Consider the following 16,265-nt stretch of genomic DNA (forward strand, 5'->3'; position numbering starts at 1 on the left):
ATTGGCTGTCGGCTTCCTCTTCCATAGTCTAATATTGGCACTATAAAATTCAGGAGGGAGGAAGTTAGGGGCAAATTAGTTGGTTCCGCCTGCCATTGGTTCTGGTTCCACCTACAGTTGGCCTCTCTGCTATCTACTCTACTAGTTCCCACAGGCAACCACCACCCCTGGTTCTAAGGACAGGAAAATAATAGTTGTCTACTTTTGTATTTACAAAAGGGGCACGCACATAGACTCAAGGTTCATAAAAGAGGAGAACACAGCTGATGGGGAGAGGGCTGGAGGTGGCCTTTTTGTAGAGATGAGCCTAATTTGCTGCAAATAATTATAGTCAAGACCCTTATTTGTATTTTAATGGCAAAGATTCTCTGTGGATGTTTTTTTATTTTGATATGCAGCATTTTGACATCAATGGTTTTCAACTGCAGTTCATTTTAACAGTACATGATGAACAATTTGAAATAGGATTTAGGAAGTTCTCTATTTGTTCCAGTCATTTGTTTAAATCACCTTAGATGAATGACTTTCCAGTCTGAATTATGAGATTAAGTTTTGATTCTCAGAACGCAGGTTTTGGAACAGTTCAAAAACTTCATTTTAGCTCTACTACTTCGACAGGTTTCTGAAAACATCTATATAACGGCATAATATCAGAGTGTTCTACTTTTATAACAACCTCAACTACTCCACACACTTTTTTAAAGGCCACACAATAGTTGGGAGAGAATAGGTTAGAGAATGTGTGTGATGCTTGCCTCTGGCTGTATCCAATAGGTGCCTGAGCCAGAAATAAATTTCTCATGGCATTATATTGCACCGATTGCATTTGGCTGGCAACCACAATCTCTTTCCAACAGATGTACTGCCTTAAGGGCAAGATATCTAGGTCCCCCTGCAAGAGTAACTGCATACTTACTATTTTTTTAAAAAAAGATATTTATTAAAGTTTTTAAAATATAACAATGAAAATGAAAAATAAAAAGAAACAAAATACAAAATACAACATAAAAACAGTTAAAAAAATAATAATTTTCCATAACATATCTTCCTTACACTTATTTCCCCAGACCTCTCATACCTCCCTCCTTTGTATTCCACTTCAATTTGTTAGTTCAGCAAATCCTTACCATTAAGCTTTTACCCATTTGTAAACCTTTTTTTTTCATACAGTGGTACCCCGCAAGACGAACGCCTCGCAAGACGGAAAACCCGCTAGACGAAAGGGTTTTCCGTTTTGGAGGCGCTTCGCAAAACGAATTTCCCTATGGGCTTGCTTCGCAAGACGAAAGCCCATAGGGAAATCTCCGGGGACCTCTTTTAAATGCTAGCGGTGGGGAGCAAAGCCTTCCCCCCCCTCCGGCCTTCAGAAGAGGTCCAGGAAGGCTGGCGGAGGCCGAAAGGCTTTGCTCCCCAGCGCCAGCATTTTCCGCCAGCAGCGGCAGCGCTGCCGCTGCTGGCGGAGAGGTCCGCGAAGCCTGGGCGCGCTGATGTCAGCGCGCGCAGGCTTCGGCATGCCGGCTACTCTCCGCCAGCAGCGGCAGCGCTGCCGCTGCTGGCGGAGAGGTCCGCGAAGCCTGGGCGCGCTGATGTCAGCGCGCGCAGGCTTCGGCATGCCGGCCACTCTCCGCGAGCAGCGCCAGCGCTGCCGCTGCTGGCGGAGAGGTCCGCGAAGCCTGGGCGCGCTGATGTCAGCGCGCGCAAGCTTCGGCATGCCGGCCACTCTCCGCCAGCAGCGGCAGCGCTGGCGCTGCTGGCGGAGAGGTCCGCGAAGCCTGGGCACGCTGATGTCAGCGCGCGCAGGCTTCGGCATGCCGGCCACTCTCCGCCAGCAGCGCCAGCGCTGCCGCTGCTGGCGGAGAGGTCCGCGAAGCCTTGGCCGGACAGCTTTTGAAGGCAGGGGGGGGAGCAAAGACTTTCGCCCCCGCCAGCCTTCAGAAGAGGTCCAGGACCTCTGGCGGGGGGCAAAAGTCTTTGTCCCCCCTGCCTGCCTTCCCAGGGGCTTTTAAATCGCCCCGGACAGCGGAGAAGCCCTCCGCTGTCCCGGGGTTTTTTAAAATGCTGGGGGTGGGAAGAAAAGCCCTTGCCCCCCCCCCAGCCTTCAGAAGAGGTCGGGGGACAGACTGTCCCCGGACCTGGTCTGAAGTCGGTTTCCCTAGGAACGCATTAATTGATTTTCAATGCATTCCTATGGGAAACCGTGCATCGCAAGACGAAAAACTCGCAAGAAGAAAAAACTTGCGGAACGAATTAATTTCGTCTTGCGAGGCACCACTGTATCTCCTAAAGCATTACAGCTGGAAACCCCTTAGTTTCTATCCAACATCCTTCTAACATTCATTAATTTTACAATATGTCTGTAAATAGTCTTTAAATTTCTTCCAGTCTTCTTTCACCATCTCTTCTGCCTGGTCTCGTATTCTGCCAGTCATTTCTGCCAATTCCTTGTAGTCGATCACCTTCATCTGCCATTCTTCCAGAGTGGGTAAATCTTGTGTCTTCCAATACTTTGCAATGAGTATTCTTGCTGCTGTTGTAGCATACATAAAAAAAGTTTTGTCCTTCTTTGGCACCAATTGGCTGACAATGCCCAGGAGAAAGGCCTCTGGTTTCTTCAGGAAGGTATATTTAAATACCTTTTTCAGTTCATTATATATCATTTCCCAGAAAGCCTTAATCTTTGGGCACGTCCACCAAAGGTGAAAGAATGTACCTTCCGTTTCTTTACATTTCCAACATTTGTTATCGGGCAAATGATAGATTTTTGCAAGCTTGACTGGGGTCATGTACCACCTGTATATCATTTTCATAATATTCTCTCTTAAGGCATTACATGCTGTAAACTTCATACCTGTGGTCCATAACTGTTCCCAGTCAGCAAACATAATATTATGTCCAACATCTTGTGCCCATTTAATCATAGCGGATTTCACTGTTTCATCCTGAGTATTCCATTTCAACAGCAAGTTATACATTCTTGACAGGTGTAATTGCATACTTACTATACCAAAAAAAAAAAAAAAAAAAGCCATTGATTGAAAAGCCTTGCAGACCTAAGGAAAGATGAAAGTGCTAAATTTTTCAGATAGGTGATATTTGTACTCATTACAGTATCTCAGGGGTGGCTAACATGTGGCCTTCCAGGTGTTGCTGGACTCCAGCTCCCATCTGCCCCAGCCAGCAAGGCCAATTCCAGCAACATTGGAGTGAGCACAGGACAGTCACTCTTGAATTAGCTGAATCGGGTCAATTAAACCAGCCCTACGCTTACTGCACAGACACTCAAAGTGAATTGCAGACTGTTGCAGACTCAAAGTGAGTAATGGTGACCTAAACCAAGGTTTCGTCACCACTGGCAATCATCCCTATCCTCTGGAAGTGGCCTACTGGGTGTTAAATGTGTTTTTGTTCTCCTGTTGTTTTACCACCAGGCTGCACTTGCCAAAGATGGATGCAAGCTGTTACATAAGTACGCCCATCAGAATTCTTCCAGCCCTTTGATAGTGATATCCATGGTGCTAGTGTGCCATCTAGGGGCTACACTGCACACATAACCTTCAGCAGGAAGGGGTATTCTCCAAGACCTTTACAATTTGGTTTTTACAATCAACTCCCTCAAGAGGGGGGAAAGGAGCCTGTTGCTGGAAGACAAACCCCTCTCCACCTGTAGAGGCTCATGGCTCATTAATACTTGAGCCTCGCCGTTCAGTGAGGCTTGCACAGAGGCCACACACTGTTTAGGGAGACAACATTAAACTCCAGAAGCCAGAAATTAAGGACGAGAAAAATGTCTCTAATGCAGCATCCAATTATCTTTAAGCCACCAAAGGATTAAGGCAAGAATCAGATAAACACAAAACTACTAGAATAAGGAATGTTATTACGGAAACCCCAGGGAGGAAGCGATTGTTTTCCATTGCGCTCCCCCCCCCTCTCCAAAGGCCCATATCTTTAATCTTGGCTGCACCAGCCTGCAGAGTTAATTTTTAAATATGCTTGGTGAACTGAGGCTATTAAATATTCATGGTTTTATCTTCAATAAGTTTGGGTTCTTCCCCCTTCACCAAAACTAGTTTAGCTGTATATTTTATTTGTGATTACAAGCTGTCTGCTCTACTTAAAAGCGGAAGGAGCTGATTACATAATTCCTATTCACACATGATTTTGGACCCCCACTCCCTAGTTCCCATGTAGCATGAATGCCTGTATTTTTGTAATCATGCCATGCTAATTATTTATTATTATTTATTAATTAAATTTGTATACTGCCCTATACCTGCAGGTCTCAGGTTTACAGGATCCTCTATTAATAAAGGATACCAATGAAGTTAGAATGCCAGATTTCATGTTGGTACTGCCAAGAGTGCTTTTGCCAGGACATATTTGCAGGTGGAACGGATGGATTTTAATTTTATTCTTATTTCATAGGAAAGCAGGTATTTCTAACAGCAACCCAGGTGGTCTTGTTGCAAGATTCTGTAATCATTAGTTTATAATTAAGACATTTTGGTTTGCATCTGATGTTGCGCCAACAGGGTTTCAGTCACACAAGAGGACTTGTTTTCCTCTCCTCCCCACATGCACCCCCTAAATCTGCTCCAGAGGGCCCAATCTTCTGGAGCCAATCTTGAGGGTGCATATGGGGCAGGAGAGGAAAAGGAAGCTCTGTTGCACTGACTGGATACGGCCCATTGATTTTCAGTTTCAAAATACTGATTTAAAACCCCAGCATGGATCTTTGTTCAGTGGGATTCAACTATACTGGCAAGTATGGTTCTGATTCACAAACAAATAGCAGTTTGGATCTAAGCTCCTTGCCTGGACAAGACATACTCAGATTGCAAGGATGCCTGTGAAAAAGGCAAATACTACCCCCCCTTCTGGCAAAAGCTCTGAGTAAGCAGGGCAGCAGCCAACTCTTCATGAATAGAGGCTGTTTCGACAGCTGGCAGCAAAGCTGGAGCCTGTGCCCTTCTGGAAAAGCACAGTTCTGGCCAAGGCAGTCTGAAATTTGCTGCAGCTGAGAAACTGTCCTGTGGGTGACGGTATTTAGCTCTGCAGCAGCAGGAACAGCTAAGAGAAAAGTAGGGCAAAAGTTTTCCCTCCTACTAGAAGTGGCATCAGGCCAAGTGTGTGACTTGAATATCAAATGTGAGTCAACCATCACTCCCTGCAGCTGGGGTGCCCAGTGCACGTTTTTCCAGGGCTCATACAGGTGTAGCCTGCTGGTTTAGCAGGTAGCTAAGATAGGATTTTACTACCAAGAAAGGGCAGGAAAGGGTGGAGCAAGTCAAAGGCTTGGAGCATCAAGCAAGCAACATGGCAAAGGAGAATGGGAAGCCAGGATTTGTTTTTTTGGGGGGACGGCTTTATGTTAGGGGGGGCAGAACTGAGTTATACGCAACATAATTGGTCAGTTAGTTATGTATTTTATTTATATACTTTATGGGGGGGGGGGGAGCTGCCCTCCCTGCATCCATCCTGGCTACACCTATGATGGAAGCACAAACATCTTCATCAGAAAAGGACTATCATAATGAATTCTAAACCAGTGCATTCCTGCAAGCTAATAGAAAATGGTAGAAATGTACTGGAAACTGTATTTAATACTAATACAGTGGTACCTTGGTTCCCGAACAGCTTGGCTTCCAAACAAATCTGCTCCCGAATGTCACAAACCCAGAGGTGTTCCAGTTTGCGAACGTTTTTTGGAAGCCGAATGTCCATTTCGGCTATCGGCATCGTTTCAAGGTCCAATCAGCCAGTCAGAAGCCATGCCTTGGTTTGCAAACGTTTTGGAAGTTGAACAGAGTCCCAGAATGGATTGAGTTCAGGAACCAAGGTACCACTGTAGTTGGCATTTCATAAAGTCTTTAAAAGTGTGTTGTATTCAGCCTTAATTCTGAAAGGAAAGTCAACCTCTGTATTGCAGAAGGGAACCTGAGAGAGAACAGCAATGTCCCCTCAACAATATGGTTGAGATGAAATCTGAACCAGGAATTCTCTGAGTCACAAAACCACACACCCTTAGCCTCTAAACCGCTTTGATATATCACCTTAAAATGCAATTTTAAAAGCATTTGCGTCCCTTGACTTTGGCATTTGTACATTTATACATTTGGTTTACAAAAGCTCAGGACAGTATCCTATTAAAAGCACGTGTACCGTAATATCTGCAGAAGTTAGCATTTTGATATTTACTTTTTAAAAACAAGTCTTGCCAGAACTCATTGCATGTTTGAATGTGGATTGTTTTATTTCTTCTCTGTCCTTCGCCGTAAGGTCCCTGTGCAAAAGCGCAGTATTAACATTAGCTAAAACAATTTACAATCAAATTAATAAGGTGGATTCTAAAAACATAGCAAAGGCCATGGTAAAGATGTGCAACCTCAAATTATGACAAAAACTATACAATGCAGGTGCAAGATACACTTCTGTGAGGGGGGGGGGAAATACCACATCTTGGCTCCCCCACCCCCCTTCTAAAGGTGCTAGAACTGCCAAGGCAGCCTCTCTGCTGATATTAAAACTCGAGAGTGTCTATATGAGAGGTGGCAATCACATAATCTAGTATGAGGTATGGTGGATAATCTCTGAACAATTAACAAAACACAAGTTTTGACACATATAATTGAATGTATCTATGGTTCTTACCTTTATCAACCAACACCACCAACCAAGACTGGTAGTATGCCAAGTCTAATAGATTAACCCTCTTGAGTGTTACCAAAATGGCCCTGGGCCAGTACAATGGGGGTTACAATCTGGAAGTAATTTTCCATCTAGATTGAAGGGATCCCTGAAGTGGTCGTTGGAAGTAGAAGTCCCTAAATTGGTACTTGAAGCTCAGCCGAAGAAGCAGTTGGGCAGGTCTGTCACATATTTCATTCACAGTTGCCACAGAAAGCTCTGCTCAAAAGTACCGTATTTTTCGTTCTATAGGACGCACATTTTCCCCTCCAAAAATTAAGGGGAAATGTGTGTGCGTCCTATAGAGCGAGTGCAGGCTGCGCCGCTAAGCCCAAAGCCAGAACAGGAAGACGGAGCACTGCGGAGCGCTCCGTCTCGCTGCTCTAGCTTGGGGATTGCTGCGCGCAAACCTCTCCAGGGCAGCGGGGTGCCTTCACCTCGCTGTCCTGCAGAAGCTAGCAAGGCTGTTCCCAAGCCAGAACAGCGAAACGGAGGGCTCAGTCTCCCTGCTCTAGCTTGGGGACGGCTGCGCGCAAACCTCTGCAGGGCAGCGGGGTGCCTTCACCCCGCTGTCCTGCAGAAGCTAGCAAGGCTGTTCCCAAGCCAGAACAGTGAGACGGAGGGCTCCGTCTCCCTGCTCTAGCTTGGGGACGGCTGTGCGCAAACCTCTGCAGGGCAGCGGGGTGCCTTCACCCCACTGTCCTGCAGAAGCTAGCAAGGCTGTTCCCAAGCCAGAACAGTGAGACGGAGGGCTCCGTCTCGCTGCTCTAGCTTGGGGGCGGCTGCGCGCAAACCTCTGCAGGGCAGCGGGGCGCTGCGCTCCAAAGGCTTCAGGGATCTTTGAGGCTGGCGGTGGGGGAAAGCAGCGCTTCGCCCCACCGCCAGCCCCACAAGCTCTGGTGAATGTACCTTGAACACACCTTGTTTTAGAGGCGGAGAAGAAGAAAAAAAAATTTTCCCCTATTCTCCCCCTCCTATGGTCCGGTGCGTCCAATGGAGCGAAAAATACGGTATCTTTTACTCAGGGGATTGAGTAATGGTTAAGCCATGAAGGCCGTAGCTGTGTGCCCTACATTTGTTAGCCTAGGGACTTTTAACTCCCTGTGCAGATAAATGCATTTGGTGTCAGCTGAAGAGGAACAAAACATTATCTTTCCCTTGGCATACACACATTCAGGAACTAAGTGATGCAAAAGGTGTATAGCTTGAATTCAACAGAAAATAATTTGCTGTTCAGCTGGAAAGCAGAATACTGGAACAAAGCCGTGATAGATAACACAGTACTTAATTACAAAATTGTGAATGGCTGCCACAGCACATGCAAGCAGTTAAGTGCCAATTCTCAGATATGGGATGGCCAGTTTTGAAACATCCAAATGCCAGCTGGCAGTCTTTTTAAAATTTAGGTTTTATTGAATTCTCTTTTATGAGACTGGTTCCCCCATGTGCAGCTCTGATACCGAGAATGATGGAAAGAAGGCAGGCCGTTAAAGACTATGCAATGTTTGGACTTCAACTCCCATCAGCCCCAGCCAGCACAGCTGGTTGGCCCAGGTTGATGACAGCCATAGTCCAAAGTATCTGAAAAACACCAAATTGGGGAAGGTTATATGTAATACACCCTTCTGAAATCCTTTCTCAACCACTTCAGACCTCTCACAGAGAATATTCAGATTCAGTATTTTGCTTTCCTCAGATAACAGTGGCTTAATTTAATACATTTTTAAGATTAATATGGTGGGGAAATAAGTGAATTCACACAATCGCGCTTTTAGACCAGCATTCTGATGTATGTTAAAACATGTAACTCATCCTTAGGTAAATGTGGAAAATGTTTCTTTAAATGTTTGATACCAATGTCAAAGTGAACACAGAGCAAAGTCTGTTAGCGAAGCACAACTCAACCCACGCTAAAGGCCAATTTTAGTTACATGCTGAACTGCTTCTCCCGCCACATATATTTCAAACTGAATGTCTAATTCTGCATACAACGCTACGTTGCCCAATTAAATTTATAGTGTGAGTTGCTTTCTTGATCCAAGCTGAAGGTGAGGAGCTGCACAGCTTCATAGCATCCAAGTATCTGGGTGCTATAAGCCAGCAAATTCTTTAGGACTCTCATTTGTTGGGGTCCACATGCCAACATTACAGCAAATAGAAACTTTGGTATATACTTTCACTGATACTCAGATGTTGGGTGCATATTGAAGTTTCATGCCTGCCTCCTTTCTTCATTATGCTTATGAGAAGCCCTGAAAGTAATTATAGGGTAGCAACTTATTTATAGCAGCATTAACAGCCTCGTACTCATAGCATTGCAATATGTTCATATCATTTGCAGACAATTTTTTTCAACATATGCCAGAGGCTTTAACAGATAAGTGAAATACCCACGTCTTCCCAATGGAATTTCAAGGCTGTAGCAGCTACCTAAAGTCTCTTTTTTCATGGTGGTAGCTTATTATCATGTCATTGGAAATCAAGGCTCAGGGGTGGATAAAAATAAAGTTCAGACTCACTCTAGTTATTCAGCATGCTCAGGACAGCCACTTACAAGTTACTAGCATTCCAAGGAACGGAAATAACATTCAACAGGAACTCCTTCCTTCAGTACAAGTGTAAAATATATTCATACTGGACACAAGAAATGGACTACACACTTAGTTCTTCGTAAGACTTTCCTCTTCCTCTATATTTACCATGAAAAAGCAAGGAGTTCACTGTGTCTCTTTATTGGATGAAGGTATATTACAATAGACAAACATATTACACATGCTATACAAAATATACATTCTGATAAGTGAGAAAAATATAAATAGATACAAGGAAATGACAGCTGCAAGCAAGGAGGCATTGGTTTGTGCTGCCTTAGAAATGTCCAGCTACAATTACTTTGGCATTGGCAAAAATCGAAGTATTAGTCAGTGGAAATAACTTTCCTCCCATCAATTTAAACACAGAGAAGAGATGGGTGAAGCATGTTTCAAAATTAAGTGCCCTTGCTTCAGTCCCAAACAATATCCCTCTTATTTTAGAATGAGAGAAGAAATTCACCCCCGCCCCCCACAATTTATACCACACATAGAATGAGGCACTTCACAATTCTAAGATTCTTTCCTCTGCGTGCAGGAATATTCTCAGCTCAAAGATCCAGCTCTACTGCTAAATCCCATCACTCCTCTAAACCTTGTGTGAACAACTTTACACAACAATCTTGCCACGATGGTAAAGCACTGAAGTTGAGTGACTGACGAAAAGGCTTGGGCTGGTAAATTTCTCTCTGTATTTATGCTTTTAAGTTTCTCGCATGAACACTCAGCACCATTTATGCCATGGTTCATTTGAATCCTGGCATATCTCACTCCAGTAATGCATGTTGATACAGGATGAGACCTTGTCACTGTACACTTTGCCAGCCTCTTTCCTAAAACCTGAATAAGGCATACCGCATTTTCTATGGGAAAGTCAAGCTGTCCTAACTTTTTGGGGGTGGGTGGGGGTGGGAAGAGAGCTGCAAGTGCTCATTTACTGGAACAGCTTTACATCAGGCAGGAGAGGAAAGCTTTAACTGGAGGCATGTGCTGCTGTACATGCAGAATCAGCAACATGAGATACCATTGCAGTACAGTCTTCCATTAATGAATGATTTTAACCACAGTGTGACATCATGACACACTTTTGACTTGGATTACAAAAGAGCAATTCATGCCAGTTGCCCTTTCTTCAAAAGATGTGAAGCAGACCAGATCAGCTTTAGCTACTGCATTACTCTTACCCTTAAAAGCACGTAGTACTTCACAAGGGGCTGTCTAAATGAAAGACACTTCTCTTGCACAACTCTTGGCCTAAGACCAAATCCCCTGACATCTGAGACTAAAGTGCCTTTGTTCTGTGAATGATGGAATGGCTCTCCTCCTCCCACTCCCCACCCAAATATTGCATATCCAGTATTTTCACTTTTGCTGCTATAGATCAGATATGGGCTATCACAGACAATAAGGCATCAAGCAGTGAAGGAGGCGGCAGTTAGCAGTGATACTCTAATGCTGATCATATACATTCAGTACTGTGAAGCAAACACCTGGCAGAGACAAAGATAGATGGCTACATCTCTCTGCTCCGAGAAAGAGCCGTTTTAGGCTTCTTGTGGACCACAAGCTGACTTGGCTTTAGATGTTTTAAGACACTTTTGAAGGCCCCTGCTTTAGAACCCTGTAAGACTTTTGGGCGTAATATAAAGCAGGAATAAGCAGCATGCGAGTTGGCACTATCCACTACTGCCAATAAAATAAAGGCAAGGAACTGCCATGAAATGAGTTTGCACTTGTATAGCTTAGGTGCCTGGCTGGGCTCTTGCTGTAACTGGGACAAGCCCTCTGGGGATTCTTAAGTACAAAGGAAGAAGAAAGTACAGTTGTTCTCAGCTAGAACTCTGGCTTCATGTAAGAGGATACACAGCCATCAGAGAATCCCAGAATTCTAACTACTAAAAGGAAGCCTGCAATCAACCTGGCCCAGTCTGATTCATAATGAGCAGTATGCAAATAAGTTAAATTAACTAGGTTCTCGATTGTCCTGGCAGGACTTTCTTACCCACATTATCTTAATATAAAATGACACCCAAACAGTCCAGGTAACACCTTTTACTGGGCTGTATGGAAAGATTGCTGCATGGAACTTGGGCTGTGGCTAATCTGCACATATAGTTTTTCATGTGTTTTGTTCCGACTTAAGAACATGCCAGGCCATAGATAATATAATTATATCTAATTCCATGTTTACAGCTTGCAGGATGTCTTCAAGCTGCACTCTAGAACCCCAAAATGTCACAGCATGTTAAGATTAGTAAGAACTAATAGTGTTACCTTCTTTACCCTGAGTTAACATTTCTTTGCTTGCAATTTCTCCCCAAATCCCTTTACTTTTGATCATGTGCTATAGGAGACAATTTGGGGTACAACAGCATGTTTGAAGGGTGAGAAATTCCTTTCCATTCCTGCTGTGACAGCTGGAATAACCAAGATTTCTTCTATGGCTAGCTACAGGAGTTTGCCTCATTAAATCTGAAGACCCATGTATGTCCGACACTTGATTTCTCTCAGATCTCACCGGAAAGCATTATTTGAGATATAAAAGTTCTACCTAACCTTTGACGGCTCATCCACATATAGACATTATCACTTCCATCTTTCTAATCTCTAGGACACAGTGCTGCCATGGTGTTAATCTTTCACAGCAGTCGTGAATTTTAGAAAATGACCCAACTTGACAGCTCATTTACCTGAGACTTTCAACAGTAATTGACACAGGAAAACACTTGAGCTAAGTTTGGTGCCCAAATTACATAAATCTCACCTTGTTTCTGCTCCTCTGCAAGGCCAGACCTACCATTAGGTAGAATGAGATGGCTGCCTCAGGCTGGGGAAAGGGTAGCAGCAGTGAAGTGTTGGAATACACACAGTGAGTGCCCCCATGGCTTACCCTGCACTTCTTAGCCAGTCTGTTGCCCTCAGATGTGACAGGGATATTGCCCACTGCCAGTGTTCAAACATCAATCCATTTGGCTTCTGTACAGAAAAGGGGCAGGGGCACCATGTTTTCCTTCCACCTCAGGTAGCACAATGACTTGGGCTTGCCCTGGTATGGACCAGTTCACATGAAAGCCCCATGCAAGACAGCTACTACCCACACCTAAGACAAAAAATGTGTGAAGAGCCATCACATAATGAAAACTTCTACAAACCAAGTATCATATGGTAATTATAACCATCGTGTGCAAAACATGATTGTATAAACTGGCCCTCAAGTCTTCAATCCTAGGAAACAAGCCATTTATAGTATCTGGTCAGCAAATGTCCAAATGACAGGACAATGTGTAGTTTTTGGCATAGTGTTTTTTTAACATTTCAGCCTGAATGTGTTTAGTAGTGTATACAAAATATTTATATTATGCAAATGTATTTACAACTGAAGTATTTATTCACAGAAAGGGTAGAGTAAGTTTGTGATTGGGCACAATGATATGAGTCCCTGCTAGTCATCAGGAGGAGAATATAAGTCAATCAAGTGCTTCATGCTTACGATTACTGAGTGATCTTGAAAATGGGCTCTTACAAGTTTATTTCTTCAGCAGGAAACAACATCTGTGAAGCTTTCAGGGGATTGCTCCCAGGCAAACAAAAACCTCTCATTTATCATGTCCATTGCTGTGTATCCTTTATTCTTTTCTGCCCACCATTCAGTTCATTAGACTGTTGAGCCTTGTGCACATCTTATGCAGAACAGAAGGAAAGGACTCTGTCATTCCTTTCTCCCTCTTTACTTGTAGCTTGTAGTCACTGATTTTGTCCACTGATGCTGCAATGCTACACACATACACCTGGGAGTAGGACCCATTTAACTTGAAAGAGACTTACTTCTGGGTAGAGATGCCTAAGATTGTTCTGTAAGCCTCTGGTGCAAGCATGGAACATCTTTGACCATGAGGCCAAACCTGAGGTAGTAAAGATACTGTTAACTCCAAGCCTGCTGCTAAGGCTTCTTACTTTTGATGCATTTTATGTAGCTTCATGATGTTCCTGTATGTTCCGAGTCCTGTTAAAGTCAAAGTTATGTTCATGTAACCTGTGGCAAGGTTTGGGGGAAATAGCTTGCTCACGTTCAGTCTCTGTGATGCATTCACTTTGCAGAACTCGAGGCACCTCGTGGGTCTTTGGTTGAGTTGAGAAGTGAGGATGCAATGATCCCATATCTTTATTGATGCCCCATAAAGGCAGCTGAAAAGGATCTGTGGAAGGAAAATGAAAAAAGAAAGACTGAATTTATGAAGAAAGCTCCCAGCACAACGGTTCTCCATTGTCTTTGAAATTCTGGATAGCGAGAGGCACATTATTAAGTAAAACTGGTTTTGCTCTTCCTAATATTGCAAAATTATTGCTACAACCAACAAACACAAGCCTAAGAAACAAGAGGCTCCCTAGAAAAACACAACCACAAGAATGGCTAACTGTTGAACCTGCAAAAACCAGAACAGATTTCTAAGTGATCTGAAGCAAGTGTTAAGAATTAAGGAATACTCGTATCATATCACATACCATATCATATCATATTGAAAGCAGAATGTTTGATTTTATTTTGTAATGCAGCCACTTAGTACTTTAACTATCTGTTCTGTGACAGACTGCCTTGCTCTTATTCAGCTGAAAATGGAATACTTTTAAAATCAAGATACAATAGCATTAAAATACACCACTTACCACTGCTGCATGGTTGAGAGCATGGCTTCCTCTCATGTAGTCTGTCTTGATTGTTAAGGAAAACAGACATGTCTCTGTCACCTGAGAGACTATCCAGAGTGATGGCTTCATGCTGGGGGCATACTGGATAGGGCTCTTTAGACATCTGCACCATTAGGCTGGAAAGCGTTTGATCAAGTGGGTCCTCTTCGGTGATGTATGTGTAAGGACAATATTCTCTGGTTCTGGAGTAGATGTTGGCATTGTCATAGCAATCTGAGCAGATTACCAACGGCCCTGTGCCACCTAGTGGAAACAGAATAGTGTGTAGTTAGGAGAATATTCTGGCATGGGTCATCACTATAGACCCTTACAAGGTGGCAGAAGCATAAAGCCTAGCTTGCAGAGATGGCAGTCGTTTGAGCCAACTGGCTGGAATTGGCAGCTGTGCATATATTAAATTCTGTGCATATTAGGAAACAACTTTGAAAGCATAGAACAGTCCTATCAGCAAGTGTCACAGCCCCAAGAAGAAAGCTTCAAAATAAAAGTCAACGAGTGAGTCACTTATACACATTTGCCGAAAGGGAAAGGACTATTTCCCCCATCACAGTTAACATAGTAGCACTTAGGCTTTTTTAAAAAGAAGCACAGGAACACAAAAAACAGAGAGCGTGGGTGTGTGTTGATTCCGGTATTTGACAATTTGCCTACACAGGATAGAAGCTGTGAGCATGTATTTGGTACAAGTACCTGGTTATTTGAGAAGATATCTGCTCCCTTGAGGCTAACTGTGATAAACCAACAGAAGTAGAAAGGAAGGCAGAGGGGACTTTCAGCGATGTAGCAAGTCTCATGGTGGGATCACTTAACACATAAGTTATGCTTTGAGCATGCACTTTTGCTTAAGAATGCAAAAAGTGTTTTGCTCGATCACATCAAGCACCACAAAGTCCAGCATTCTTTGCAATAACTTTGCAGCAACTAGCAGGCACTTGGTGAGCCACTAGAAATTGGCCAGTGGACCATGATCTATTTTCTGTCCACCTCTGATCAAGAGAATCAGGGCTTACCATCTGTGCCTTTGTGCACATATCCGTTGGAGGGAGGCATAAGTTGCTGGTTGCTTCCTGCTTCAGAATTACTATAGCCTTCCTGTGGCTCTGACAGAGTCCCTTGGGAGGATAAGTAACTGGGAATGTCAGTAGGTAAATTTACCTCCTCTGAAAGAGAAAAAAACAACAGCAATATGATACTGCATTTTTGCTATGGCAACAAAATCATCCAGCAGATGTCTGTAAAAATGATGGTGCTCACATAGACATCACAGTATACAAGTAAATAAAAATCACCTTGTGGGGATAGAATGCAGTTCCTAGGAATATTTTCCTTTTATCCTTTTCTAATGCTGATTTATGGCAATCTTTCACAACTGCAAAAATGAAATTTTCCCACTGCGATACAACACCCCTTTGTCAAAGCATAATGAACCAATATTCTGAACATCTGCCATTTATGATGGCAATTTCTCTCTCAAATTCTGTGGCTTCGTTGAAAAAGCTACAAGATCATCACAAGCAGCCAGACTAAATCCTTTCTATGCTCATTTACTGGTTTGCAATAGTCTCCTATCTAACCCCTACTTCGTCCCTTTGCTCATTTGACTGTTACATGGTATCAGAGACTGTCCATATCTATGTGCATATAATATCCATTACCCTCTCCATCAGATTGTCAGGCTATTTTCCAAATGAAGAACCACCTTGGCAAAGGGACCACATATCAAAACTCCTAACCATAACACAGGATTTTCTTCTGGTCATGCTGAGCTGAATGACTCCAATCCCTTATCAAAACACACATACTTATGCCAAGTGCTCCTCACCTGTGCTAGTGATGCTGTAGTCTTCACTCTTCCTTCTCATATGGTAGATAACAATAACCCATATCAAGGAGGTGCCCACAACGCAGCAGACTACAACAATTATCACAATGCCAACTGTCGTCCAACCATCCTCTTCCATGCCACTTTGAGAAGTTTGGGAAGAGTCGCAGTTTGGTGAGGATATGACATTCAGGTAAATATGGCCACGCACTGTGCCAAGTGTATTGGACATTATGCAAGTGTATTTTCCAGCATCCTCTAATCCAGCATCTACAATGATGAGGAGTTGATTGGCGGCAGCAAAAAAATGTCGTTCTGTTACTGTGAGAGGCCCATCATCTTTGGTCCAGTTAAGGCGAGGGGCAGGACTGCCACTAGCAATGCACTGCAACACTGCTGTTTCACCTTGGGCCACAGTCCTGTCTTCCAGGGGCCTGACAAACGAAGGTGTTTCTGAA

The 16,265-nt window shown here is 43.6% G+C and overlaps 1 protein-coding gene across 1 annotated transcript in view; it reads right to left on the reverse strand.

The window, feature by feature from the left end:
• Window positions 1–9,403: 9,403 nt before the first annotated feature.
• The window catches only part of LRIG2 (leucine rich repeats and immunoglobulin like domains 2), a 48,198-nt gene continuing 41,336 nt past the window's right edge, over window positions 9,404–16,265 (reverse strand). Inside the window, exons 15-18 of the mRNA XM_081195169.1 lie at window positions 15,808–16,260; window positions 14,996–15,145; window positions 13,944–14,228; window positions 9,404–13,474 (exon numbers count right to left, since the gene is read on the reverse strand). Coding sequence (XP_081051295.1) covers window positions 13,245–13,474; window positions 13,944–14,228; window positions 14,996–15,145; window positions 15,808–16,260 — 1,118 coding nt within the window. The 3' untranslated portion in view covers window positions 9,404–13,244. The remainder of the gene's footprint in view (window positions 13,475–13,943; window positions 14,229–14,995; window positions 15,146–15,807; window positions 16,261–16,265) is intronic.

The sequence above is a fragment of the Podarcis bocagei genome, assembly GCF_964188305.1.
Source record: "Podarcis bocagei genome assembly, chromosome: 5".
Classification (NCBI taxonomy): Eukaryota; Metazoa; Chordata; class Lepidosauria; order Squamata; family Lacertidae; genus Podarcis; species Podarcis bocagei.